The sequence below is a fragment of the Heteronotia binoei genome, chromosome 4 (assembly GCF_032191835.1).
Source record: "Heteronotia binoei isolate CCM8104 ecotype False Entrance Well chromosome 4, APGP_CSIRO_Hbin_v1, whole genome shotgun sequence".
NCBI lineage: Eukaryota > Metazoa > Chordata > Lepidosauria > Squamata > Gekkonidae > Heteronotia > Heteronotia binoei.
The window spans coordinates 141,985,747-142,013,581 of record NC_083226.1 but is presented as its reverse complement, the minus strand read 5'-3'; the positions used below and the strand labels follow the sequence as shown (position 1 = coordinate 142,013,581).

The 27,835-nt window shown below is 42.8% G+C and overlaps 1 protein-coding gene across 1 annotated transcript in view; it reads left to right on the top strand.

The window, feature by feature from the left end:
* CWC27 (CWC27 spliceosome associated cyclophilin) overlaps positions 1 to 27,835 on the top strand; it is a 158,197-nt gene that overhangs the window by 109,473 nt on the left and 20,889 nt on the right. Inside the window, exons 12-13 of the mRNA XM_060235917.1 lie at positions 6,395 to 6,510; positions 10,615 to 10,718. Coding sequence (XP_060091900.1) covers positions 6,395 to 6,510; positions 10,615 to 10,718 — 220 coding nt within the window. The remainder of the gene's footprint in view (positions 1 to 6,394; positions 6,511 to 10,614; positions 10,719 to 27,835) is intronic.

The following is a 27,835-nucleotide window of genomic DNA, read 5'->3' as shown; positions in this document are numbered from 1 at the left end:
ATTCACAGAATCTTCATTGCTGTCAGATGGCCATCTAGCCTCTGTTTAAAAACCTCCAAGGAAGGAGAGCCCACCACCTCCTGAGAAAGCCTGTTCCACTGAGGAATCACTCTAACGGTGAGGAAGTTCTTCCTGATGTTGAGTCGGAAACTCTTTTGATATAATTTCAACCCAATGGTTCTGGTCCTACTTTCCAGGGCCACAGAAAATAATTCCACACCATCCTCTATATGACAGCCCTTCAAGTACTTGAAGATGGTGATCATATTACCTCTCAGCCGCCTCCTCTCCAGGTTAAACATCCCCAGCTCCTTCAACCTTTCCTCATAGGACTTGGTCTCCAGACCCCTCACCATCTTCGTCGCCCTCCTCTGGACTCGTTCTAGCTTGTCTATATCCTTCTTAAAATGTGGTGCCCAAAACTGAACACAATACTCCAGGTGAGGTCTTACCAGAGAAGAGCAAAGCGATACCATCACATAATGTGATCTGGACACTATACTTCTGTTGATACAGCCCAAAATTGCATTTGCCTTGACTAATGTTCAGCATATGATCCACTAAGACCCCTAGATCCTTTTCGCACATACTACTGCTAAGAGAAGTCTCCCCCATCCTATAACCATGCATTGGATTTTTCCTACCTAAATGCAGAACTTTACATTTATCCCCATTAAAATTCATTTTATTGGTTTTAGGCCACTTTTCCAGCCTGTCATGGTCATCCTGTATCCTGTTTCTGTCATCTTCTGTGTTTGTAACCCCTCCCAATTTAGTATCATCTGAAAATTTAATAAGCATTCCCTCTATTCCTTCATCCAAATTATTGATAAAGATGTTGAATAAAACAGGTCCCAGGACAAATCCTTGAGGCACTCCACTTGTCACTCTTTTCCAAGAGGACGAGGAACCATTCACAAGCACTCTGGGTGTGATCTTGTCAACCAGTTACAGATCCACCTAACAGTAACAGGATCCAAACCACATTTTACCAACTTGTCAACAAGGATAGTATGGGGAACCTTATCAAAAGCCTTACTGAAATCAAGATAAACAATGTCTACAGCATTCCCCTGATTGAGCAAGGTAGTCACTTTCTCAAAAAAAGAGATCAGGTTAGTCTGACATGACTTGTTCTTGAGAAAACCATGCTGGCTCTTAGTAATCACATCTATTCTTTCTAAACGTTCCAGGACCGACTATTTGATGATTTGTTCTAAAACTTTTTCAGGTATAGACGTCAATCTGACGGGTCGGTATTAGTTACCCAGATCCTCTTTTTCCCCCTTCTTGAAGATGGTGACAACATTCGCCCGCCTCCAATCTTCCAGCACCAATTCTCCAAGAATTTTCAAAAATAATAGCCAGAGGCTAAGAAATTACATCCGCAAGCTCTTTTAGAACCCTTGGATGCAATTCATCTGGCCCTAAGGACTTAGTTTCATTTATAGAAACTAGGTGTTTATGTAGTACCTCTATGCTGATCCTAGGTTGGAACTTAGGTTCATACCTTCCTTATAAGTTCTGTTTTTGCCATGTTGAGCACCGTTCCCTTCAGAAGAGAAGACTGAGGCAAAGTAGGAATTGAGCAGCTCCACCCTCTCTTCATTACCTGTTACAATTTCACTTCCTTGCCCTCACAATGGGCCCACCATGTCCTGTTGCTGATGAAAATAACCCCCCTTGCATGAACTCTTACGAACTTTTAATTTAGTTTTCAAGGTACTTTCAAGGAGTCAAAGTCACATAATTTCTTCTGCCTTTTAAAAGTACTATTTTAAAAGGCTTGGTACCATTAAACGAATATGTTTGAAGTTCTGAAGGTTTCTTTAAACTTACAGGTCTTGCAAATAGTTTACTAATATATTAAAAGATGGTTCATTGGATTACAGAATGCATTCACTGTAAATGTTCATTGTCTGCAAAACTACTTGTACAATTATCAAGTGCGCAGGTTTTAACCTGAGAAAATATTTTAAATAGTGCTATTTCTGGCAGAGAATTTGCTACACAGTGTTTTAAAATAAGATGACATAAGACTGCTGGAAAAGGGAATCTAAAACTCACACAGTTTTAACCTAGAATAATGCGCTTACAACACAATGATAGGATTGTCAAGCCCCAAGTGTGGCCTAACCGCTCTCCAGACAACAGAGATCAATACCCCTGGAGAAAATACTTGCCTTAGATGGTGGATTCTGTGACATTATACCCTGATGAGGGCCTTCCCTTCCCCAAACTCCACGCTCCCCAAGACTCTACCCCTAAATCTCCAGGAATTTCCTGATCTGGAGTTAGCAACCCTAGAGATATGGAATATTATATCATGGACTTACTTAAGCATTGGTTCAAAATCCAGCCAATTAAAATGGTATATGAACAGCATATTGCTTTTCCTGCTGTTTGCTATGCAATAAATAATACTCTAGACCAGGGGTGGCCAAACCTGCTTAATAGAAGAGCCACACAGAATAAACTTCAGATGTTTGAGAGCTGTAAGACATGAATGTCAGATGCTGGGGGAGGGGGCACAGGGGAGGAAAGAAGGAAGGAAGGGATGGGGGGAGAGAGGGAGACGTAGAAAGCAACTTAACTTTAAATGCATTCTCCAAGCCAGCCAGTGGGGCAGTGGGGGCTTTAAGAGCCACACAATATGTGTGAATGAGCCACATGCGGCTCCTGAGCCACAGTTTGGCCACCCCTGCTCTCGATGGTAGTGGTGGAAAGTTCTGTCAAGTCACAGTTAACTTACGGCAACCCCATAGGATTTTTAAGACAAGAGATCTTTAGAGGTAAGGACAACCCTGGTATTCCTTGGAGGTTTCCCATCCAAATAGTGGCCAGGCCCAACCTGCTTGGTTTTTGAGATTGGTCTAGCCTGGGCTATCCAGTCTAAAGCATCTAGGAACAGGAAATAATTCTATTCACTTGTACAGATAGCATATAACATATGAATATATGAACAAAGCTGGTGCAACACTCCATTTATTACAATGTCCTATTCTCTTCTGGAGCTGGTGTTGGATGTTGCAGCAATACAGACTAAAAATTGAGTACTCCATTTCATATTCTACTAGGACCATGTCCACATGTGCTACTTGTCATAGGTTTGATACTGTTGGGAAGTGTTTCTCCTCCACATTCACAGCTTTTTTTCAGTCTTCCCCAAACCCTCTCTGCTTCTGAGTTTTAGGAAAAATCACAGGAAATCTTGGATGACTGCCATTTGGGTGAGAAAGTTCAGATTTTTCCCTGCCCTTGTCCCTGCAATGGTCATTTCCTCTCCTCACCACCACACAACTCTCATTTTTAATGGACAGTAGACTATAGTTATATTGTTACAACTTTACAACAATCTATGGATCAGATTCTCAGCATTCACAGCTTTCATTTTAAAAGTCTCCATCCCCTTTCATTTTAGAGATATAGGGGGAAAGGCATATCTCCCCGACCAAAGAAATCGATTCTTGTCGTCAACCAAAGGTTCTAGAATCTTATGTTTTTCAATGAAAGCTGAGGATTTAGAGAACCTGGTACACAGATTGTTCATCATTATAATGATATCCAATTGGTGCCCACACCATCTGAGGGTAGATGTGTGGCAACCTGAGAAGGGGCCTTTTCGGTCAAGGAACCAAAACTTGGAAATTCCTTCCCAGGGTGATTAGTCTGTCTTCTTTTGTCATTGCCTTCTGCCAGAAGGTGAAGACTTTTTTTTGTTTTGTTTGGCATTCCCTCAATAACTCTTTTATTAGCTCTGTTTGTGTATCATCTGGTTATGTGCTTATATGTATCATCTGGTTATGTGCTTATATGTTTAATTGTTTTAAATATTTTATATTTGTCTTTTAAATGCTTTTTAATGTTTGCTGTATTGGGGACCATGAATTGGGTGGAAAGGAGACATAGGAATGTTTTAAACACAGTAGATAAATAAATACATCCCATTTCGGATAAGGACTAAGCATACAAACGCACTGTGAGATTCCTAGCCCAAGCCAGGAGCTGAAGTTGCATGCCCGTAGCCAATTAATCTGCATCACTACAGACCTACTGTTTGGGAAAGATGGTAGAGGACTGGATCTACCCCCTCCCCCGCCATAATATCACAGATTATTTTTCTCTCTTTGTATACACCTAAACTGGCGGCAGAATGTGTCAGATGGAAATATGTAATATTTGACACTGTGCTACAGTGGTAAAAGTATTGGCAACTAGGATAAGTTCAAACTCAGCCATGCAGTTCACTGATTGACTGAGACTAGTCATTCTTTCTCATACCTCATAGTGTGTTTGTGAGATTAAGATAGGAGGAGATAATCATGTATCCTACTCGTAAGTTCCTTGCGGGGCGGGGAACAGGTTAGAAACGTACCAGATGTTACAGGCAATGCTTTTAAGTCTCTTATTTTAATGGGGAAATTAGCTAAGAGACTTGGTAGAGCGAATTAGGAGCGAAGATCTTTGCTTTCAATAATACGGAGTTTGGGTTTTCAGCCAAGAATAGTCCAAGCAGTTGTATTTTATAATATTATACTCAAATAAATGTAGGTGTTGAGATACAATCATTCCTTTACACATAAATAATATAAGCACACACGCAAGACCTAAGAAATAAAGAGATGAGATATAGCAGAGTCAAAGGGAGGACACACAGGGCATACTATCTTTCCAGGTGTGCAGAGGTCCATTTGGGACCTTGAAGATAAAGGCATGCACAGCCATGTGCCATGACTGAGAGACCCCCCCCCCTTACTTAGGGTAATGGAGAGGGAACAATCGGGTTACATGGTGTCCAGGCAGGAAGAAAGAGAGAGAGAGAGCAAGCATGGCTTGCAGTCCTGTATATAATCTTTGGAGGGGGTGAGACCAACCCAGAAAAGGGGCTGGCTTGTGTGGTGGGCAGTGGTTAGTCTATTCTGGGTATCTAATTGGGTGCCCACCTTAAGCCAATGAGTAGAGCAGACTCTGGTCACCTGGATGGATCTTCAGGTAACAATAGTGGGGCTGATTCAGTAATGTCCTCCCAATAGGTTACAAAAGGTCAGGATGTGTTAATGGTTTGAGCGGTTCAGCAACGATACCCTTTTTTTCAGAGTTTTCCTTGGTGGTCTCTCTTCCATGTACTGACACTGCTTCACTTATGAGATCTGATGAAATCCAGCTATACCATGGTGCCTTCCTTCCCTTACATCCCTTAGGGTGGGATATAAATCGAATTATATATATTACATAGTACTGAGGACATAGAAGACAAAGAATCTGCCCAGATGTCAGACATTACCATAGCAGTAAACAAAGAGAAACTGAGTCGCAGGAAGAGCCAAGGAGATGGCTGATTGATCAGTAGCTGAGAATTAGGGTGTGAACAATACATACCAGCAGTTCCCATGTTGTTACGCATCCTGTTTGGGCGGAGGTGTTGGGGAGGGGGATGAGTGAGATTACACTGAGAGACAGAATGCCAACCAGAACAAGCTCTCTGCAGGGTCCACTCCACCTTTTGAAATGGAGTGTTTTCTTGGCCTCTTTCTTCTCGGACTCCATTTTGTTTAACAGAAATAGGAGACCCTCTCTCTTTATTTGCACTGGGGTACTCCGTTTATATCAGGCAGCACTTCTCAGTAACACAGACATCTATCTCCTCAGTACTATGTAAGGGAGGGAAGGCAGCATGGTATAGCCAGATCTCATCAGATCTCATAAGTGAAGCAGTGTCAGTACATGAAAGAGAGATCACCAAGGAAAACTCTGCAAACAAAGGCAATGGCAAAGTACCTCTGCTTCTCATTTGCCTTGAGAGCCTTTGCTGGAGTTGCCATAAGTCAGCTGCGACTTGACAGCACTTTATACACACACAATACTATATACTATTGGGAGGGACGGTGGCTCAGTGGCAGAGCATCTGCTTGGGAAGCAGAAGGTCCCAGGTTCAATCCTCAGCATCTCCAAAACAGGGTCCAGGCAAATAGGTGTGAAAAACCTCAGCTTGAGACCCTGGAGAGTCGCTGCCAGTCTGAGAAGACAATACTGACTTTGATGGACCAAGTGTCTGATTCAGTGTAAGGCAGCTTCATATGTTCATATATGTTCATAGATACAACTTGGGAGGGGGTATTCATTAAAAAATCTGGAAATACCCACTGTCATCAGCATGTATTTCTGGATATCATACAGTTAGCAACTCTGGTAACCTCAGTGGACAATAGTTTCTGCAACTCAATTTTCTCAGTGAATTGTGCTTTCTAACAAGCATCTATCAAAAACCTAATCTTGGTAAATGGGGTATTTTATAAAGCTATACTTTGTTTCTTCTATATGCACCCCCACAGTTAGCAACATGTACTATCAATATGAACCACAAAGAAAAATGTATGTTCTTGTCAATTTCTAGATGCAGAGGTAGAAATTGCCCCAAACAGCATTGTTGCAGAATATCTGCAAGAGAAGAAGAAATATGAAGAACTGAGAAAGCAGCAGCCAAAAAAGGGAGCTTCTCGTGAAGATCAGGTAATAGCAACTGAAACCACTGCATGGTTGAGGGCCTTTTCCTCTGCTGGCTGACTTCCCAACATCACTCACTGGTGTCCCCATTGGCCTCAAAATTAGTCCTCCTTGCATCCAATTTATGGAGGGTATTTGGATTCTTTCTCCTAAGCTTTCAGCATCCCTTTTTTATTTATTTATTTCTGTTGATTTATAGGCCGCCCGTACCCTCTACATGGGGCTGCCCCTGTGCCGAACTCGGAAATTGCAGCTGGTGCCGCGGCCCGGCTGTTATTGGGCCTCCCAAGATGGGGGCTCATTCAGCTGGGTCTTCGGACTCTGCACTGGCTTCCAGTAATATACCGAGTTCGGTACAAGGTGCTGGTCATCACCTTTAAAGCCCTATATGGCCTGGGATCTGCCTACCTGAAGGACCATATCTCCCCACATGTTCCCCAGAGAGTACTGAGGTCGGGAACCCAAAATCTTCTCGCTATCCCTGGGCCAAAAGAAGCCCGCCTAAAATCTACTAGGGACAGGGCCTTCTCTGTTATGGCCCCTACATGGTGGAATCAGCTGCCGGAGGAGGTGAGGGCCCTGCGGGACCTTGTTCAGTTCCGCAGGGCCTGTAAGACAACCCTCTTCCGGCTAGCTTACACCTAACTGATATGGGAAATTAAATGTAGCTTTACCAGACTCCTGTTATACATACTGTTGTAATGTTTAATGTTTTTAAGTTTTTAAATGCTTATATATTTAAACACTAGTTTAATTTTATGTTTGACTATCTGTTGTGAGCCGCCCTAAGCCACTTTCATGGGAAGGGCGGGATATAAATCATAAATAAAAAAATAAAAAAATAATGGGCTCAGGGCGGCTTCCAGCATAGTAGAACAATCAAGCCAGTTTAAAACAATTAAAACAGTTAAAAAAATTAAACAAATTAGCCATGACTCACATTAGGTGAGGCAGCCTAAGCAGATTAATTAGGCATCCTTGTCCCAACCTAGATGTTCAATCCCAGCTATATTGGTCTCAGAGAATCAGTACGCTGAATCAGTACAGTACAATCCGTGCAGGGGGCCCATTTAAATGATAGGACTCCCATCTGCCTCAGCCATACACCCAATGGAACATCTTTGTCTTACAGGCCCTCCGGAATGGTAGCAAATCCCAGAGGGCCTGAACCTGCACCGGGAGCTGGTTCCACTAGGTCGGGGCCAGGGCCGAGAAAGCCCTGGCCCAGGTCGAGGCAAGCCGTGATGTCCCTTGGGCCAGGGATGGTCAGAAGATGCTGACTGGCCGATCGTAGCTACCTCCAGGGCTCATATGGGGAGAGAAGGTCCCGCAGGTATGCCGGTCCCGTCTAAGGCTTTGAATGTCAATACTAAAACCTTAAAGCGGGTCCGGTACTCAATTAGTAGCCAGTGCGGACTATGCAGCATTGGCTGACTGCTCGCCCGTACAGGTGATTCAGACAGCAATCGTGTTGCGGCATTCTGCACCAGCTGGAGCTTCCGGATCAGCCTCAAGGGCAAGCCTGCGTAGAGTGAGTTACAGTAGTCTAACCTGGAAGTGACTATTGCATGGATCACTGTAGCTAAGTCCTGAGGGGCCAGATAGGGTGCTAGTTGTTTGGCCTGCCGAAGATGGTAAAGGCAGATCGTGCAACAGCTGTGACCTGGGCCTCCATAGAAAGGGTGGCATCCAGTATCACACCCAAGCTACTCACCTTCTGGGTTGGTACAACAGATGTGTCATCCAGGGTGGGAAGCCAGATCCCCGATCTTAGTCCCCCCCCGAGCCAAGTACAGGACCTCCATCTTAGTTGGATTAAGCTTCAGCCGGCTCAATTGTAGCCAATCGGCCACTGCTTCCAGCGCCCTGGTTAGATGGTCTGGGGCAGAGTCCGGATGCATTTAAAAGGATGCAGTGGTCCCAGTGTCATCTCTGCCCTCTTGTCAGAATGCCTGTCCTCACAGGAGGTTAGAAAGCTGGTAAGCCAACAGGTGAGACAGATCCTTGCCTCCTGCTCAGTCACTGGAAGCTACCACTAATCAGCTTTGTAGTGGCTGGAGTTTTTGAAAAGGCTGGGCCTCTGGGATAGTGACTTATCCTCTATCCTGCAGCCAGCCCTCAGCATGGCCAGAGGAGTCTCACAACCAAACGTTCAAGAAAAGAAAAGAACAACATCTGTAAATGAACAGTCAAAAAAGTTATCTCTTAAGTTTTAATTGTGAGTACTACTAATGTCTGAAGTCCTGTCTTAACTTAAAATCAGAAGACAATTTGAGAATTCTTTTAAATCAGGGCTTTTCAGTCTGTGTTTTAAGGAACCATGAACCTCATCGGGAGCTGATCAAATGTTTCTTAATGGGAAAGTCAGTAACAACAGAGAAGTTATTTTGAAAGACAACTTCCTCTTTAATATGTAGCTGCTGTGTGCCTATAATATGTTCCAAAATCTTCTTTAACACACAGTGGTTCCTTCATGAACAAATCAAAGAGCAAGAGGTTTCTTGAAGTCAAACATTTGAAAAGCTTTTGTAAATGAATTCTAGTCATGTGTGCATGCACACAGCCCAAACTATTGATAATGGTATTCATATATTATGAAATAGACTTGTAATCCTTGGGAGGGGTCATGGCTCAGTGGCAAAGCAACAGTTTGGCATGCAGAAAGTCACATGTTCAATCCCCACCAATCCCAATTAAAAGGAACAGGAAGTAGGTGGTGTGAAGGACCTCGGCCTAAGACCCCAGAGAACTGTTGCCAGTCTTAGTACACAATACTGTCTGTTATGGATCCATGGCCTGATTAAATATAAGGCAGCTTCAGCCCTCCAGTGGAAATGTAATGGCGACAATGTAAACCCGTGCAGGATCCAGTTTGCCCATGAGGATGGGCTGTTCCATTCCCATGTGAATAAAGAGTATATAGAGGATAAGAAGCCAGTTTTGTTTCTGGAGATCTGTATGCCCCTTAGTCTCTTTATGTTCCCTACAACCATGCAAACTGAAGCAGATGAATTGACCTGGAACTCATCTTTACAGCAATTTTGCATTTATCTTGCAGCAGTTGGATGTATTGTCGCTATTTTGCTACGCATATTAATCAATAACAGCAACTCCAAAAATGTATTTGCTTAGCTTATTTTGCATTATGTTTCTATCAGTTGATGGGTGCCCAGCCAGATGCTGCCCCAGAAATTTTGGACAGGGCTTTGGGGGCCGTGGCTGGGTGGCTAAAACAGAGTCAGCTGAAGTTAAATCCAATGAAGATGGAGGTCTTGTATCTGAGTGGGGCGGGGGGGCGAGGATTGAGAGTCTGGCTCCCAACCTTTGACAAGGTGCTGCTGTTGCTGTTGGATGAAGAGCCTGGGGATGGTTCTGGATGCCTTTCTTTTAGTAGAGGCCCAGGTCACTACAGCTGCCTGATCGGCCTCTTATCATCCTTAGTTGGTCAGGCAGATGGTTCCTTATCTCCCCACCCAGGACTTAGCTACAACAATCCATCCAATGGTCACTTCCATGTTGGATTACTGTAACACACTATATGCAGGGCTGCCCTTGAACCTGACTCAGAAACTACAGTTAGTGAAAAATGCGGTGGCCCACCTGTTGATTGTGATGCTTATGCAGGCATTCTGGTGCTATGCCAGTTGCACTGGCTGTCAGTTGAGTACCCAATACGGTTCAAGGTTATAGTTGTAACCTTCAAAGCCCTATGCAGCCTGGGACCACCATATCTGTGGGATTACCTCTTCCCCTATGTGCCCTGAAGAGCTTAGCACTGAACTGAGCAACATCTGCTGATAGTCCCCAGCCCAAAAGACATCTGCTTAGCCTTGACCAGGGCCAGGGTGTTCTCTGCTCTGAGCTTGCTTGTGGGGAGGGCAGTATATAAATTGAATAACAACATCCTCTGGCATGTATCCTACCACTCCACTGAGGAAAGTAAGAGGCCTTCCTTCAGTAGAAGAGCTAGTTAGGTTAGTGGAGGGCTCCTTAGTCTGGAATAACTTTCTAATCTTAGGTAGGCCACCACATACGCTATCATCTAGAGCTGTTAGGGTTGCAAGAAATGAGGAACTGTGCAAGTTATCAGTAATCATGTTTTAATTCCAGACACTGGCATTAGTGGACAGTTTCAAATCAAAGCTAAACCAAGCAATAGCAGAAACACCTGAAAATGAAGCATCTGAGCCTGAAGTGGAGGATGATGAAGGATGGTAAGTTTATCAGTCTCAACTGCTAAAGCACCTTTTACATGTACCTGAGGTTAGAAATTAGGTAGGAATGGAGGAATGCTAAATTGGACAGACAATAAAAACACCACAGCATCTCATATCCATCTCAGGGATTTCCCTGTGTTATTAGGGCGATTGCGAAAAATCAAGAACTGATGTAGAATCTGTATAGGTTTTTCCCCCCTTTTCTGTTCAGAAAGCTAACCTGCGACATCTGGCATAAAATGTGCATTTCAGGTTTTAAAATTACATGTTCATAATCTGAAGCCCATTGTGTGCAATGGATTCATAAGCATCCACAAAGCTGTATGACTGTCAGTTTTGATAGTGAAGTTCAGTGGATGGCAGAGTTTATATTTCTGAGTGTTCCTTAAATTGCTTGCAAGAGCTACCAGTCGCAAAACGGTGTCTCAGGGAGTAGATCCAGTCACAATATGGTGGCTTGTACAAAAACCATAGGTTTCAGATAACATAAGAAGAGCCCTGCTGGATTAGAACCAGTGATCCATCTTGTCCAACATCCTCTTTCACACATGGCTAGCCAGTTACACTGGAAGGCCAAAAACATGGCATAGAGGCTAGGCCTCCTCCCACCCCCACAGGCCTGCAGTTCTTGAATAAGGACATTTTTCCTCTGCTTATTCTCCCGTAGCAAACCACGCCACCCTTTGATTTGTAACTTGCCTTGCATGGGGGAAATACAGAGTTACCTCTGTGTTCTCATTGTGAAAGGAAGATAGCAGCTTTGGCACAGGAGGAAAGAGTCTATAGCATGCGTCTTTCCTGTCCAAAGCAAGAACAAATGTGTGCACATGAAGGAGGAGGAGAAGGGGATGGGAAAGGGTGCTGGTACTGTTGTTTTTGCATCCAGAATAAAGTTGTGCTTGTATGTGCCACCTCTGTCACACAAAAGAGAAAGAAGAGAGAAGCTGCTATGATCACATCAGCAGGAGGGATAAGAAAGTGATTACAGTTGAAGTGGAAGAGGGTGGTGCAAGTAAAGTGTAAGTAGCAGCTCTCAGATCCAGGTGTTCACACTGTCGTCACCTTAATTAGAAAGCAATCTGCTCCAGCTGACATGAGTGCTGCACTCTTAGTGGCATGATCATTTCCACCGTATTGTTCTTACATGACTCCCTTCCTACATTTGTCAATTTGGCATAATTTTCACAGAGGCTATTTTTACATGAATAAATGTGTAAGTAATAACTTGTTCCATGATACAGTGTACCATAACATTTGAAATAACTGTTTGCTAGGTTAATAGGCTGCAGTTTGCACTAACAAGATTCCCCCCCAATACTTTTTTAAAGTCTGAAAAATAGTGTTAAATATTTATTAGAAGACAAAACATGTAGGTGATACCAGAGATATGAGGCTTAGACTGACATGTTAAGAATAACAATTCTTGTGCTGCTTTGTACGCAGCATGTGTAAAGGACACAGACATCCTCCCAAGGTTGTTACAGCAGCTTTACTAGCCAAAAAATATGCACATTTGTTTCTGCATAGTAAGAGAGAAGAGAAAATTGAAGACTTGTAGTTAAACATTGAATGCAGCTCTATTGTTGTCTTCCACCACAAGTAAAGACTCTTTTGTTTTCTTTGGTATACCCCCCAATAACTGTTATTGGCTCTCCTTCCTGGTTTTGCTGTAATGTGTGTTTGTATGTGTATATGCTTTAATCCCTCCCCCACCCCCGCAGAACTTCCCGCCTTCCACCACCTTCCCAATGGCCTCAAATGTCAGAAGGGAGGGGTGTTAAGTCACCCTTTCCCCTCTCCTTCCCTTGGGTTGACTCTCCTTGTGTGCTCTCTCTCTCTCTCCATCCAGCCACTCAAGGGAATTCCTCTTTTAAAGGATATCACCATCCACTCCATCCCCTCCTAAAGGCATAAGGCTAGCTGCTCCCTTGACCTCATTTCTTCCACCTCCCATTTCTGCCAAGACACCTCCCTCACTCCCCATGCTCTACCATTCCTTCCTCTTCCCAGTGCTCTCCCCCCTGCCCCCCCACTTCAAGCCTCTCCTGAATTTGGCATTTTCCTCCTTTCAGGCATCAGTGCGGCCACCAGGCCTGGAGCTTTCCTCACTGGTCACATTTTGGTGCTTCCTGATGATGCCGGCAGGGATTGCAGCTGTAGGGATGGCAGGAGTATAGCCAGAAAATTTTGGATGGTGGGGCATTGGGAAATCCTTTGGGGCAGGGGAGCCAGGGAAAAGAGAGAGAGAAATAAGAGAGTTGGAAGCTGCCCGCAGAACAGCTCCCCCACTTGCAGTCCCCATGACTCTACTGGCTTCCTCATCTACATATCAGGGAGTGTGGGGAATCTCTGACTCACTCTCTTTTGCATTTTGCAATTTTATTTTACTTTGCATTTTTTTAAAAAATCTATTTATTTCCTGCCTGGAAAAAAGAAAATGAGGGTCATTTTGGAAACCATACACACAGCTTACATTTTTTTTATCTTTTTAATTTTTATTTTTATTTGGTTTTTTATTTTAAATTTGTTTCTCTGTGTGTGGCTCTCATCCATGGGGTGCATTGCCCCCAAATCACCCCCTTCTGTGGCTACAGGCCTGAGGGATAGGGTTTGCTGTGGCTACAGGCCTGAGGGATGGGGTTCTGCTGGCAGTTCCAACAAGCCGAGTTTATGTTAGAAGAAGAACAAGAAGAGGACCGCAGATTTACACCCCACCCTTCTCTCTGAATCAGAGTCTCAGAGCAGCTTACAATCTCCTTTATCTCCTCCCACAAAAGGCACCCTGTGAGGTGGGTGGGGCTGAGAGAGCTCTCCCTGAAGCTGCCCATTCAAGGAGAACTCCTATAAGAGCTATGGCTAACCCAAGGCCATTCCAGCAGGTGCAAATGGAGGAGTGGGGAATCAAACCCACTTCTCCCAGATAAGAGTCTGCACACTTTAGCACTACACCAAACTGGCTCTCTGAGCTGCAGAATATTTATAAAGAAGAGAGGCTATTTGGCAAATTTATTTGCAGCTACTGTGGAAATCACATTTTTAACCTTTAAGGATTCTGGGTTCTTAATTAGCATTTGGGTGGGAGACCTCCAAGGAAGTTGCTACACAGAGGCAAGCAATGGCAAACCACCTCTGAATGCCTTTTGCTTTGCAAACCCTACAGAGTCACCATAAGTCAGCTGCAGCTTGACAGCACTTTTCACCACCATCAGTCTTTGAGGGTATAATAAGTTTCCTTTCCTGTATGGTATGCCAGTGGTTTTTTTGCTGAATTAAGCACAAGGAGGCTTAATTTGCAAACTGAGGTTCTGGTGCAAGAGGCCTGCACTGGAAGGGCCAGTCCACTCAGGCCTGGCCAATAATACCCATCACTGGTAGCAATGAAGGAAGATGCACCTCAATGAGCTGCCACAGATCAGTGTTGCCGGTGAAGGGTCCAAGTCAAGTGGCCCCTGTGGGGCTGGCAGAGCTGCTGGAGCTTAATTGCTCCTAGCCACCAGCAGTCCTCCAGGGCACTGGCCTCTGGGAAATCTCCCTGTAAGTTTAATGATCAGTCTGCCCCTGCCCATTCTAGGGCTTTTTGTTCTCCTCAAAGATAAAGAAAGTGTTGGCATCTGTGGCATATATAAACTGTAATAGCAGAGCCCAACTTCATGCTAGTTTCACTGAAGTAAAGTGGCTTGAAGACTGTGACATTCGGTAGCCCAAAGGCTATAAAAAGCATCTAAGAATCTTATGGTTGAGAGACAGAGGTTTGAAGTGAAAAAGTTAAGTTTATTTCTGGATTTAAAATCCCCCCCTCCCTGCTTCTTTTCAGTGCCCTCAACTAGATTGGGTGGCTGGATCCAATTGTGGCAACTTTGAAGGAATTTTTAGTGCTGACTTCCAGCCCGTCCCTCAAAATACAGCGGTGTGCTTAAGATGATTTATTATAAATATTGTGTGTGTGTGTGATATGCATAAATTATATGATTCCTAGACCATTTTGTAGGTCATGGTTGCTACTTTTATGGGAAGTGAAAGCCCAGCCAGTATGCTGTGCAGTTCTGTCAGGGTGTGTTATCTGAAGTAAAATGATTGCCTTTAAGACATTCTTATGTGTCCACATGAGTGGCCACACATTGAGGTATAATTTTCATTTTATGTCAAGATAGAAGCCATTACCAATTTGTTATATTTTCTTTTATTTGGCAAGCTTTCCCCCCTCTGCATTTTTGGCGGAATTGCCATGTTGGCATGGAACATAACAGACATTTGGGTACTTTTCAGAAGTATTTTACTTCTCTGCACAAAAACATTTTTTAAAAAATTACAACTCTACTGTAAACAGCATGTATGGTGCTTGATAATTACTACCAGACTTTACCATTTTACAAGGCATTTGAGGAGGCATTGTTAAAAGATCTGAAGCAAGTCTGATAGTCTCATGTTCTTTTCTAAGGCTTAGAAACCCTTCTTGGACCACAGCACTGAAGTTTGAGTCTTCACAGCAGTTCTGTCTGCACCCATAATTTGCTCAGTTCCACAAAGCTGTACAATGCGAAGTGCGATAAAAGTTAAAGTTGTAAACATTGACTGGCCACTCATACATAAGGCTGTTGATGAAGCCCCATACATGAATCTGTCTCCTACACGGTCAACCTTGATTTGGCATGGAAAGTGTAGTTACTGCATTTACTTATCTTTTCTTGGCAGTGGGTGAAGAGGAGGTGTCCAGTGCTGATAAATCTAACACCAACTATTTTCATGACTGTTATTAACGAGGTGGTTTTGACCTTGTTGGTTTTTTGTTTAAAAGTTTATGTTCATAGCTTCAATTTTTTTTTCTACTATGCACAGGATGGTTAAGGATAGTTGCTCAATTTCCCTACATGTTTTCAAATGGGGTGCTCACAAGGGTTCTGTTCCATTGGCTCATATTTCATGATTTGGCCAGCTCAACAAAGAAGTGCAGATTGAAGAGTATTGCAGGCTCACAGATATGTCATAGTTGCTGGTGACCTGCACACATATATGCAGAGGCAGATGCAGTGGATGCTTAAAGCCCTGGTGAAGACCTTTGTTTATTTCTAGAGAAGATTGGACAATTTGTTTGGTCACTAGAGGATGCTTGCTACAACACTGAATGGATCTGTGGAGATCAGGCTGAATTCCAAAACGCTCCTACTAAGTTCTGTCTGACAGAGAAAGCAGACTTCAGAGTTGGATCCAGACAGCTTTTTGCTTACTGCAGCCCCGTATGGCTTTCTTCTGTGGAAGTCCCATCATCCTCAGCATAACTTTTTGGGTGGTCAGAAAGGACTCCCTTTTTCACCAACCCTTCAGTCTAGGACAGAGGCAGGTATAAAACCTGTTTTTCACTTTGGATAAATGACCATGCTTAGCTCCGATTTCTATGTTGTCCCCATGCTGAGCTCCGATTTCTATGTTGTCCCCAAGTGCATCCCTTTACTTTGTCCAAATAAATGAATGTCTACCCTTCACTTATAATTAAAGAAGTAATTTATCATACTTAAAGATGACATCATAACCTATCATCTTGATTGATCCAGCCTCTTACTAGCAAGAATCCAATGGGCAGGTAGGTCACATATCTGTATCCAAAAGCATGTTGTAATGCCCGCTCTTGAGGTCCTTCCATCATACCTCCCCATCAGCATAGGGGAGGGACGGTGGCTCAGTGGTAGAGCATCTGCTTGGGAAGCAGAAGGTCCCAGGTTCAATCCCTGGCATCTCCAAAAAAGGGTCCAGGCAAATAGGTGTGAAAAACCTCAGCTTGAGACCCTGGAGAGCCGCTGCCAGTCTGAGAAGACAGTACTGACTTTGATGGACCAAGGGTCTGATTCAGTATAAGGCAGCTTCATATGTTCATATGTTCATACAAACACTTCACTTCTTCAAAACATCTCGCTTTTATTATATAGTTAGTAGTAGCACATTCTAGAGGGGTGCCAATGTTGGTTTTCTGCATTCTAAATAACATTTTATTTAATCCTGTGGCATTTTAAATACTAGCAAATTTTATTGTTGCATAAACATTCATGAGAAGTACGTTCTGGTTCACAAAAGTTTATACTACAATAGATTTGTCTGAAATAGAGTTGTATATGTCTTTCAATTTTGCGATCAACTTTAACTTAACATCTGACTTTTGGGACCACAAAACCATGGCTTGCAGAGTGAGGATTCCTGCTTGGCTTTGTGCTGTGTTTAATGAACAGAATATATATTAGAGAGAAATTGCAAACTTTGAGGATATCTAGAACAGAAAAATCCAGACACAGCAGAGTCCAGACTGGAGAACAGGACTGCATGGTGACTATGGAGATGCAAAACAGAAAGTCCAAAACATGATGCCAGATGTATACATTAAAACAAAATAAGTTATGCTTTTTGCCCAAAATCCATCATATAAGGAGGGTTGAGAGATTTCCAGGGCTTTTTTTTTTAGCAGGAATGCACAGAAATGCAGTTCTGGCTGACTTGGCATCAGGGGATGTGGCCCAATATGCAAAAGAGTTCCTGTTGGGCTTTCTTTACAACCCCCCCCCCCAGAGATTTCTACCATAAATCTGTACATCTTTGTATTCTTCAGATTTATGATGAAAATATGGCACGTGCACTAGGAAATGGATGTCTGGTTTCCTTCTTTTATTATATGGAGAGAGGGCAGCATTCATCCAGCACAGTCTCACCCAATGTGGCAATTTAAAGCAATAGATTCAGTACTCGTCTGCTAGGTGGTTAACTATTTTTATTACAGGGGCTTAATTTTCTTTTTGGATCCAGATTGTTGGTTTGGGAGGCTGTTATATAAACATATTCCTCTCTGGAAGCGATTACTCCAGCAGTTACAAAAGCATGCACAGTCTGAGTTAACATGTTGAGCAAGATAGTTAAATGCATTCCCTGGCTATCCTTCTAGTATGTAGCATCAGGCTCTTCAAATGTCAGCATTCCACACTTAGATGTGTTTGAGTTTTGAATGCTTCCTAATACATTTTCATGCTAAGGAGTTTGCTTCTGATTGGAAATAAAAATATTCTGGGGAACAAAAACATTATAAAAACAGCCTGAGAACAATATAAACTTTCCATGAAAAGTCACATTATTTGAAGAATGAGATATGTATTCAGTGTAGACAAAATTTAATTTGTGCCCGGAGAAAAGGAGACATGAAGTGACATGATCCAAACAGTTCATAAAATTAACCCCCAACTCCATGCTCACAACTTATTTGGAAAAACAAAATTAAAGTGTTATGATTAAATAATTAAAAATAAACCACACAGTCTAAAAGAGTGTGTTATCAGGCTTTTGTGTTTTAAGGCAACAATTGTTATTGTGATTCATGCCATATAACAAGGAAGATCAATTGTCATCATGTTATTGACAGACACCATTTTAGTGACCACATATAGTTCAAAGGGGAGTATACGTCAGATTCTGCTACAGGACCAGATCTACATGTTTTTTGAGGGGGGACAAAATTAAAATGGCGCCCCCTTATGGGCCATTCTTTCTTATGGTCCCATAGAATACAATGGACTTTGTACCCAAATTGGCACCATCCCCCTCTGTTGGTGCCCGGGGCAAGCACCCCCCTCTGCCCCCCCCCCCCCTAGATCCAGCCCTGTTCTGCTAGCCCCAGGGACTTACAGTGCAAGCTTAACTGAAAAAGAAAAAGAAGATATTGGATTTATATCCCGCCCTCCACTCCAAAGAGTCTCAGAGCGGCTCACAATTTCATTTACCTACCTCCCCCACAACAGACACCCTGTGAGGTGGGTGGTACTGGAGAGGGCTCTCACAGCAGCTGCCCTTTCAGGGACACCCCCTGTGATAGCTATGGCTGACCCAAGGCCATGCTAGCAGGTGCAAGTGGAGGAGTGGGGAATCAAACCCAGTTCTCCCAGATAAGAATCCATACACTTAACCACTACACCAAACTGGCTCTACCTGATCAAACAGATTTCTAAGCCCATTAATTTCAATTAACTCCTCTTAGGATCACATTTTTAGGCCCTTCTATTTCCAATTTATTGACTACAGCAGATAACATAGTAAGAAGCTGGTTGCAGAGTGTTGGTTTGGGTCCTCCAGAACCAGCCCGTCCATGAAGACTTTCTAAGGAGTGAACCTCCAACTAGAGGCCAGCTTGATGATGAAAAAGCGCTCATCTTCATCTCTGTAGTCTCTTTTGCTAGAAGTGGCATGCTAATTTTCAGTGTAGTCAAGGTCCCAAACCCAGAACTGGGATAGCCGGTGATGTTTGTTGTGTCATTACTCCAGTAATCAGTCAAGTTGTTGATCTTGTTAGAATTCTGGCTGATTTTTCAAGTCTGAGAGATAGGGTTGCCTAGAACAGCCCAGCCAACTTCAACTTACCGGGGGGGGGGGGTGCGTGTCGCTGTAATGGCATTACTGATAACACACTGATGCAACTTTCCAGCGCAGAAGGTTCTGCCAGAATCTCCTGTTTGTTTTCCCCCTGCCAGCCAGCTGGTATCAGGGGATTCCCCACCATAGGGATTACAGTCCCCCATCATAAGAGTCTAACTTTGACAAAGCGTACACCAGTGGTGGAAATAAAAACCAACCCTGCATTCTCTTGAGCTTTTCCTTACATTTTCTGGGCCTTTCCCTATTCAGAGCAAAGCCATTTTAGATCCTCTAAGCATTCTGTGTCTTTTCTAAGAAACAAATGCCTGTCTGTTTTTCTTGGAAACAATGTATCTACAATACTGGCTAGAGAAAAGCAAGAAGGAGCAGGCTTAGCACCCTGGAAGGTCAGTTGTTTGTCAGGAAACAAGGCGTTCATAGACATGCACATTGAGAACTTACAGTTTCTGAAGGTCTGATAAGGCCAGCCTGTCTTACCACACCAGAGGCTCTTAGTACATGTACTAAACATGTAATTTTGTGTGATCATTCTGATGCACAATAGCCATATAGAGCAGATGTTTGTAATGGTATAAAAGAATATCTCACATGCTGCAAGAAGTTGACTCTTCAGCATAGGAGCGCCCACCCTAAGGTTGTCAGTCTCCCAGTGGTGCTGGAGGTCTCCCGCTATTATGACTGATCACCAGGTGACAGAAATCAGTTCCCTGTAGAAAATGGCCACTTTTGAAGGTGGACTCTGTGGCATTATACTCCATTGAAGACCCTCCCCTTCCCAAACCCCACCATCCTCAGGCTCCACCCCCCAAATCTCCAGGTATGTCACAAACTGGAACTGGCTACCCTACCCACCCTGTTCCAAAGGAATCCACTCTTCATTCATCTGTGACAACTGAGCTCTTTGGGTAATTGTGTTGCCTCTGTATGCAGTTGTCATCCCCCTGGCACAATCTAGTAGATTGCTTCTAATTTATTTATTTATTTATTTATTTTTGTGAATTTATAATCCGACCTTTCCCATAATGGGCTCAGGGTGGATCGCAACATGGTTGCTTGTTATCTTCAAATAAACCTGGCTTTGGAGGATAGCCTGTTGCTTTAAGCATCTGTGATTTTAGGAGAGAGAGAAAAGAACACTTGGAAGATCTCCTGTGATCTCTCTGGGAAGGGATTAATCCACCTATCAATGATCTTTGGGAGCGTATCTAACCTTTGTGAGCATTCTTCTTTGGGGCCTTGGAGGGCCCATCTTGGTGCAGTGTTCGCCTGTGGAACAACACTCTGAAGGTCACTCTGTGGTCAGACAGGCCCAGTTTTTCATATCTAACAGCAGTTCCCCTTGAACTTATTGGGAACTCTGCACAATGAGTTACTTCAGAGTTTCTTCGGGTTGGAGAAGATTCTGGGGGCATACTGTAAAGTGCATTCTCATTGAGAAGACCTTATTAAATTTCTAAATGACACTAGTGTTCTTAGAAGAAAGTCTGCAATATATTGGTCTGTGGGACTGAGTTTATGACCCTTCTGAACATTCCTAAATGCAAATTTCCATTATCTGTAGCATTTTTTTTAGTATCTGGGAAAAAACCCTGTAATGCTAAAAGTAAATTAAATTGCCAGTCATTTTTTTTTCTAGAAAAGTACTCTGTTCTTTACTTTTCTGCATGCCCTGAAAAACTGATTAATATGCTTTATTTGAATTTCATCAAGGATCTACACTTGGCTGATATTAGACAATTAATTCCCTCTACTCCCTGGCTTTTCTTTCTGTTAGACTAAATATAGCCATTTCCATCATTCTTGCTTCATAAGTCTGGCATTCCCAAACATTTGCCTTCAGAGTTGCTTTCTGGAAATTTCTCCATTTGTAGTCCTCCTATGAAGTTGTGGGTCATAAGTAATTGGGCATAGGTAATTACTGATAAGTCAAAAGACTTTTGTGTGTTTTTTTGTGTGTTGATTTGTTTGGAGCCCTACATGGACAGGATTCGTCATAGCTATCTCCCATCCCCAGCCTTCCAGTTACTCCAAGGTAATTATTCCTAAGTAATTAAGAGTAATTACTTCTATTCAGGGCTTTTTTTGAGTAGGAATGCAGTTCTGGCTGGCTTGGTGTCAGGGTGTGGCCTAATATGTAAATGAGTTCCTGTTTCTATTATTCCAAAGGCTACACCCAGGGTTCAAGGAGAAAAATAATAGAACAATACTCAAAAGTAGATGTGTCAGACAAAAAGTTTAATGGCACTTTAAAGACTGTTAGAATTCTTGGTGTCATACGTTTTCGTGGGCTTGAGCCCACTGTGGAATCATCTGTGTTTGTATATGCTGATATAGTATATTCTTACTGCCTTATTGTTTTAATTGGTGGTGTCCTTGTATGTGTATGAGGGAGGTTGGCTATTATTTTTTATATCTGGCTTAGTGAGTTGACGTATTATTGATTTATGGTGAGGAGTGCAAGCCACCCTAAGAACTTTTTCGGATAAAGGACAGAATAACAATATTTAAAATAATGTATTAAATAAAATAATAAAGTATATTCATTGGCTTCTACTCTACTTTTTAGCCAAATTAAAGACCTTATGGTGATCTCCCAAAGGATTAGTTTACATGCTATGTGTTAGTAATTGGCGCTGGTCAGGTTTACCCATTGTTTTTCACTTATCTATGTTGTGGGTTGGAATAGAGAATGTACTGTTTTTTGATATGGATTAACTGTGGCTCTTTAAGAATGAGACATATATAATCATGACGCTATCATTTGGGAAGCAGGGTCCCAATTAGTGTTGCTAGATCTCAGGCTAGTGCAGGAATGTAAGATACTTATATATGGGACTGTCCAAAACACTGGTAACACTGAGCCAGGGCTTTTTTTGTAGAAAAAGCCCAGCATATTAGGCCACACTCCTTTTCGCCAAGCCAGCTGGAACTGCGTTCCTGTGCATTCCTGCTCAAAAAAAGCCCTGCACAGAGCCAACTGCTGCTTGTATAACAACAGCAGTTTCTCTCCTGGACTTGGTTCACCTGACTAGGTCCTAGCACATAATCCAAGAAACCGATCACATAATCTTGTGAGTGACCTATAAAGCTAGGCTTGTAACCTATAACCCAGTCGGATCAGTTTATCAGGCCCTGAGGATCTGAGATTAAGTTTAGTGCTTCTACATGCTTAACCCAGCCTGACTTCGTTGCACTCCATTCTGTCTCATGATTGCACTAATTGCCTCGGGGCTCTTCATTCTGAGCTGTTTGCTTGGACCTGTGACCCCATACTACATAACCTAGCAAATGACTTCCACTTGCACATTTGAATTGTGAGGACTGGAATTACTGCAATAGTGCTTCCAGCTGCTGCAGAACCATCTGAAGGCACCTTTTAATGGAAATATTGGGAAAATGCAGTGGAAATGAATGCCACAGGAAAAGAAGCAAGGCTTGATGGAATTCATCCCATTGTTTGAATTATTAGCAAGGTAGTCACTTTCTCAAAAAAACAGATCAGGTTAGTCTGACATGACTTGTTCTTGAGAGAACCATGCTGGCTCTTAGTAATCACATTAATTCTAAATGTTCCAGGACCAACTGTTTGATGATTTGTTCTAAAACTTTTCCAGGTATAGACGTCAAGCTGACAGGTCGGTAGTAACCCGGATCCTCTTTTTTCCCCTTCTTGAAGATGGGGACAACATTCGCCCGCCTCCAATCTTCTGGCACCTCTCCTGTTCTCCAAGAATTTTCAAAAATAATAGCCAGAGGCTCAGAAATTACATCCGCAAGCTCTTTTAGAACCCTTAGATGCAATTCATCTGGCCCTGAGGACTTAGTTTCATTTAAAGAAATTAGGTGTTTATGTACTACCCCTACACTGATCTTAGGTTGGAACTTCATACCCTCCTTATATGTTCTGTTTTTGGCATGTTGAGCACCGTTCCCCTCAGACTGAGGAAAAGTAGGAATTGAACAGTTCCACCCTCTCTTCATTACCTGTTACAATTTCACTTTCTTGCCCTCGCAATGGGCCTACCATGTCCTTGCTCTTTTTCTTACTCTGAACATAAGAAAAGAACCCCTTTTTGTTGTTTTTAGCATCTTTGGCCAGCCTAAGCTCATACTGAACTTTAGCTTTCCTAACTTTTTATCTACAAGCACTGGTGATTTGTTTATATTCATCCTTGGTTATAAGGCCCTCCTTCCAATTCCTAAAGGAGTCTTTTTTATTTCTCAAGTCTTTAGAGAGCTGTTTATGGAGCCACTTTGGCTTCTTTAGGCTTTTACCATTTTTTCTTCTCATAGGAATCGTCTGTGATTGCACTTTCAGTATTTCGCTTTTCAGAAACTCCTACCCCTCCTGAACCCCCTTCCTCCTAAGTATTTCTGATCATGGGATTTTACCTAGCATAGTTCTAAGTTTATAAAAGTTTGGCTTTCTGAAGTCCAACCTATAAGTCTGACTACGTATAGCTTTCCCCTTCTCTAAGACTGTAAATTCCAAAATCACATGGTCACTATTGCCCAGGGTGCCCACTATTTCCACTTCTTCTATCAATTCTTCCTTGTTGGTGAGAATCAAATCCAAGACAGCAGATCCCCTTGATCCTTCTTCACTTTCTGGAAAGGAAGTTGTCAGCAAGACAAGTCAGAAATCTATTTGACTTTTCATTTTTAGCAGAGTTGGACTTCCAACAGATGTCCGGGTAATTGAAATCTCCCATGATCACTGTATCCCTTCTCTTGGAGAACTTTGCAATCTCATCCAAGTCCTCTGCCTGACTTGGTGGTCTATAGCAGACCCCCACAATAATATCACTGTTGTTTCTTACTCCTTTTATTTTTACCCAGAGACTCTCAACTGAGCTGCCATGCTCCGATTCACATATTTCCTCACAAGTATAAACCTCCTTCACATATACTGCTACGCCTCCTCCCTTTCTCATTTGCCTGTCCCATTTAAATAAGTTGTACCCCTGAATCCTAATATTCCAGTTGTGAGTGTCATCCCACCAGGTTTCAGTAAGGCTTATTATGTCATAGTCTCCTTCCTTTATTAGGACTTCCAGTTCCTCCTGTTTGTTTCCCATACTCTGTGCATTAGTGTAGAGACATTGGAATCCACGTTTTATGCATCCCGAGGGTTTGGTTTCCGTACAGGCTTGCAAGTTAACATTACCTAGCGTATGTGCCACTCTCTGCAAATCTTTAATGTTTTTATCCCCAGTTTCTGCCGTCATACAAGGCTTTGAATTATTGTCTCGCTCCCCCATGCAATTTAGTTTAAAGCCCTCCTTATTAGGTTAGCAAGGCTGTTACCAAACATCCTTTTCCCTACTGCCGTAAGGTGCAAACCATCTCCCAATAGAAGACCACCATCTCGAAAGTGTAAGCCATTGTCCAGAAATCCGAATCTTTCCTGACGACATCATTGATGTAGCCAGTCATTTATTTGAAGTATTCTTCTTTCTCATCCTAAGCCACAACCTTCAACAGTAAGCACTGACGAGAACACGACCTGTACGCCCAGCTCCTTCACCTTCTGACCCAGAGCCACATAGTCTTTTCTAATACGTTCAGGGCATTAGGTACAGAGGCTGGATTCAGCCAGCATTTTCACTGGTGAAAAAGGGAGGAGAGTCCCCTTTTGACCACCAAAGATACTGTACAGGAGATCACTGGGTTTATGTGGCCAACAAGGCCAGCCCTGCCACTAGGCAAACTAGGCAGTTGCCTAGAGTGCCAGCCTTCTGGGAGTGCAAAATTGGGTGCCCCCCATGTGACTCAGTGACATTATCCATTCCGGGAGGGGAGAGCACCAGAAGTTATCCTTGCCTAGGGTGCCAGCCTTGATGGCCAAACCCATGTGGGACTGGAGCTGTAATAAGGAAGGGAATTGCTTGGGATAGAACAAAAAACATGGCTGGATCCAGCCTATAGCATCTTTGTCATCTCTGTGAAATTTCAAAACATGAGATTTGAACAGATACAGAAAGATGTATCTATTACCCTGATCAGCAGATTTTGAACCCTTCCTTCAGCCGAAGAAGCCTTGGTAGGATACATGCCATTAGTTTGAATATGTTGGGAGAAAATCTAGTTCTGGTCATAAAAGCTGAAGTAGTCTGTCCACTAGTAGGACTTTGACTGATGACCTCGCCCTCTCTTTAGTGAGTCTCTTTAGGAAGCAACTCTCCACCTTAAGGTTTGATCCTCCATGTGCATTAGTTACTGCAAGTCTGTTCTGAGGATGTGCAGTTTGGCTCAGCAGGGAACTTTAAGAATGTGCTCTTCAGCTAGGATGTTAGACCAACTGGGCTGTTGATTGGCAGCCGGGTAGCTCCTGTATCTTATAAGACATAGTTTATAACGCTGTGTACACCGATATGCTGTCTGGGATGACATCTGGCTTTCGCATCATCGTGTCTCATACTCATCTGCATTACTGCTATGTTCTCTTTAAAGCCTTCAGCTAATCTTTTATCAAACCATCAGTACTATGTTTACGAAGCAGTTTTGGGAAATGTTTTAAATATAGGGTATGTGTGAACTATTCCTGTAAATGACTGGACAAAAGGCATCATGCCTGTGCTTTACACAGTGGAAATACTGAAAGCATAAATCATAATGGTTTTATATGTCTGTGTTTCTGATGCTATTGCAAAACCCAGTCTTTTTTTTTTTAAGTAGCACTGTGTCAGGGCTGTGACTCCTGATGCTTTGGCTTTTCATGGACACATTAATATCCCACTAGACAGGTTGTTCAGAATGTTTTAAGAGCAAAATGATCACTTTGGGCCTCTTAAAAGAAGAAAAAAAAAGATAAATCTGTGGAAGCAGATTTACAAAGTAAAGTTTATGTTGTCATCAGCCTGATTTTCTTCCCCAAAGAATTGTATGTTTGCCTGGAAACACTGCCTAAGTGAGGTTCTCTGTAGGTTATGTTGCCTCAAATAGTGTGCATGTGCAAGTATGTGTAAAAAACAGACACACAAAGAGAGCGGACATTAATTCTAAGCACGTTTCTAAGCAGTGTTCTTCTGAATGCGATGAGAGAATTTATACATGTTTTCCCCTGCTTCTGCCTGAACGAAAGAAGAGCCTTGCTAGTTCAGACCAGTAATCCATCTAGTCAGGGGCCGTGTTGTAGAAAAATAGGTGGTGGAGCAAATCCAGGGATAGTTATGCAGCTGCACCTACTATTCTATGGACAAAGTGGGAAGGAGGAGGTGGAACTCTCAGAAAGGTTCAGGAGCTGTGCTCCTGTGAGCTCCCGCTGAATCTGAGGCCTCCTTCTTGTCCAGTATCCTGTCTCATACAGTGGCCAGCCAGTTACTATAGAGCAGGGGTGGCCAAACTGCAACTCAGGAGCCACATGTGGCTCTTTCACACATGTTGTGTGTTTCTTGAAGCCCCCACTGCCCCCTTAGCCAGCTTGGAGAAGGCATTTCTTTCTCTAAATCATTTCTTCAAGCCAAGCCAGTCAGCAACTTGGAAAAGGCATTTTAAATTAAAGTTGCTTTCTTTCCACCTTTCCTTTCCTGCCCCCCATCTATTTGTTTTCCTTCCTTCCTGTCTTGTTAATCTCAAACATCTGACATTCATTTCTTGTGGTTCTCAAACATCTGACGTTATTCTACGTGGCTCTTACGTTAAGCAGGTTTGGCCATCCCTGCTATAGAGGGCCAAAAGCAGGGCATAGAGGCCAAGGCCTTCCCCAGATTTTTGCTCCTGGCACTGGTATTCAGAGATTTACCACCTCTAAATATGGATGTTCCCTTTTGTTACCATGCTAGTAGCCATGTATGCCAGTCTCAGGCAGGGGACAAGGAGGCTGACAGCTGATGTCACGAAGGAACTGAGTGAGGGATCACTAGGTGTGCATTAGCTTCAGCCCTTCATCAACAATATTTTATTTAAATAACTTTGTCTCCTTGTCTCCCTGCTAGAGACTCAAAGCAGCTAAAGAGAAATAATAAAAATATTATTTAGTCACACACACACAAAATATAGTACCAGTGCGCCAAGAGTCCTTATGCTTGGGCATCTGGCCACAGTCCTAGGTTTCAATACCTCAAACAGGGAGGGAAAGAGAAGCTTGAATTTCTCTCCCCCCTCCCCCCATTATGAGAAGAATATAATCTAGAGTTTCGTTTAGAGACTGTTTTAGAAGATTACAAAAAATTCAAATGTGCTATTTAAATGTTAATATTTGTAGACCATAATAAGAGCATGTCTTCAGTCTCCATACTGAACCCTTCTCTTTGCAGTGGTCAGAAGCAGTGCTGCAATCAGCCTTATCAAAAGTGGGTTTATAATCATTTTAATATCTGTACCTGTGCAACTGTACTGTAAGCACATCTCTGTTTTCTGATCGATCAGTTTACCATCAAAGTCATCAAACTACATACTGATTCTTTATGTCTTGTTAATTATAAACCCTACTCACTGAAATCTATTGCACTCCTTGTCTAGAAATGTAATCTTCAAAGCCCTTTTAAAAAACAGATATGCTCTACACATCTCCGAATGGTTCTTCCTGTCAGGAAACACTTTGATCAGCTTAACTGGTAGTTCAGTTCCTCATAGTTTAAAAAGACAATCCCTCTGATCTGTAAATCTGGATAGCCACACCTTTCTGTTAAAAATATATGCTTCTCCTTCAAGCCTGCAGTTTTTGTTATGGAGCTTACGTGATCAACTGGGCAGTTCTGTGACCTTAGGAA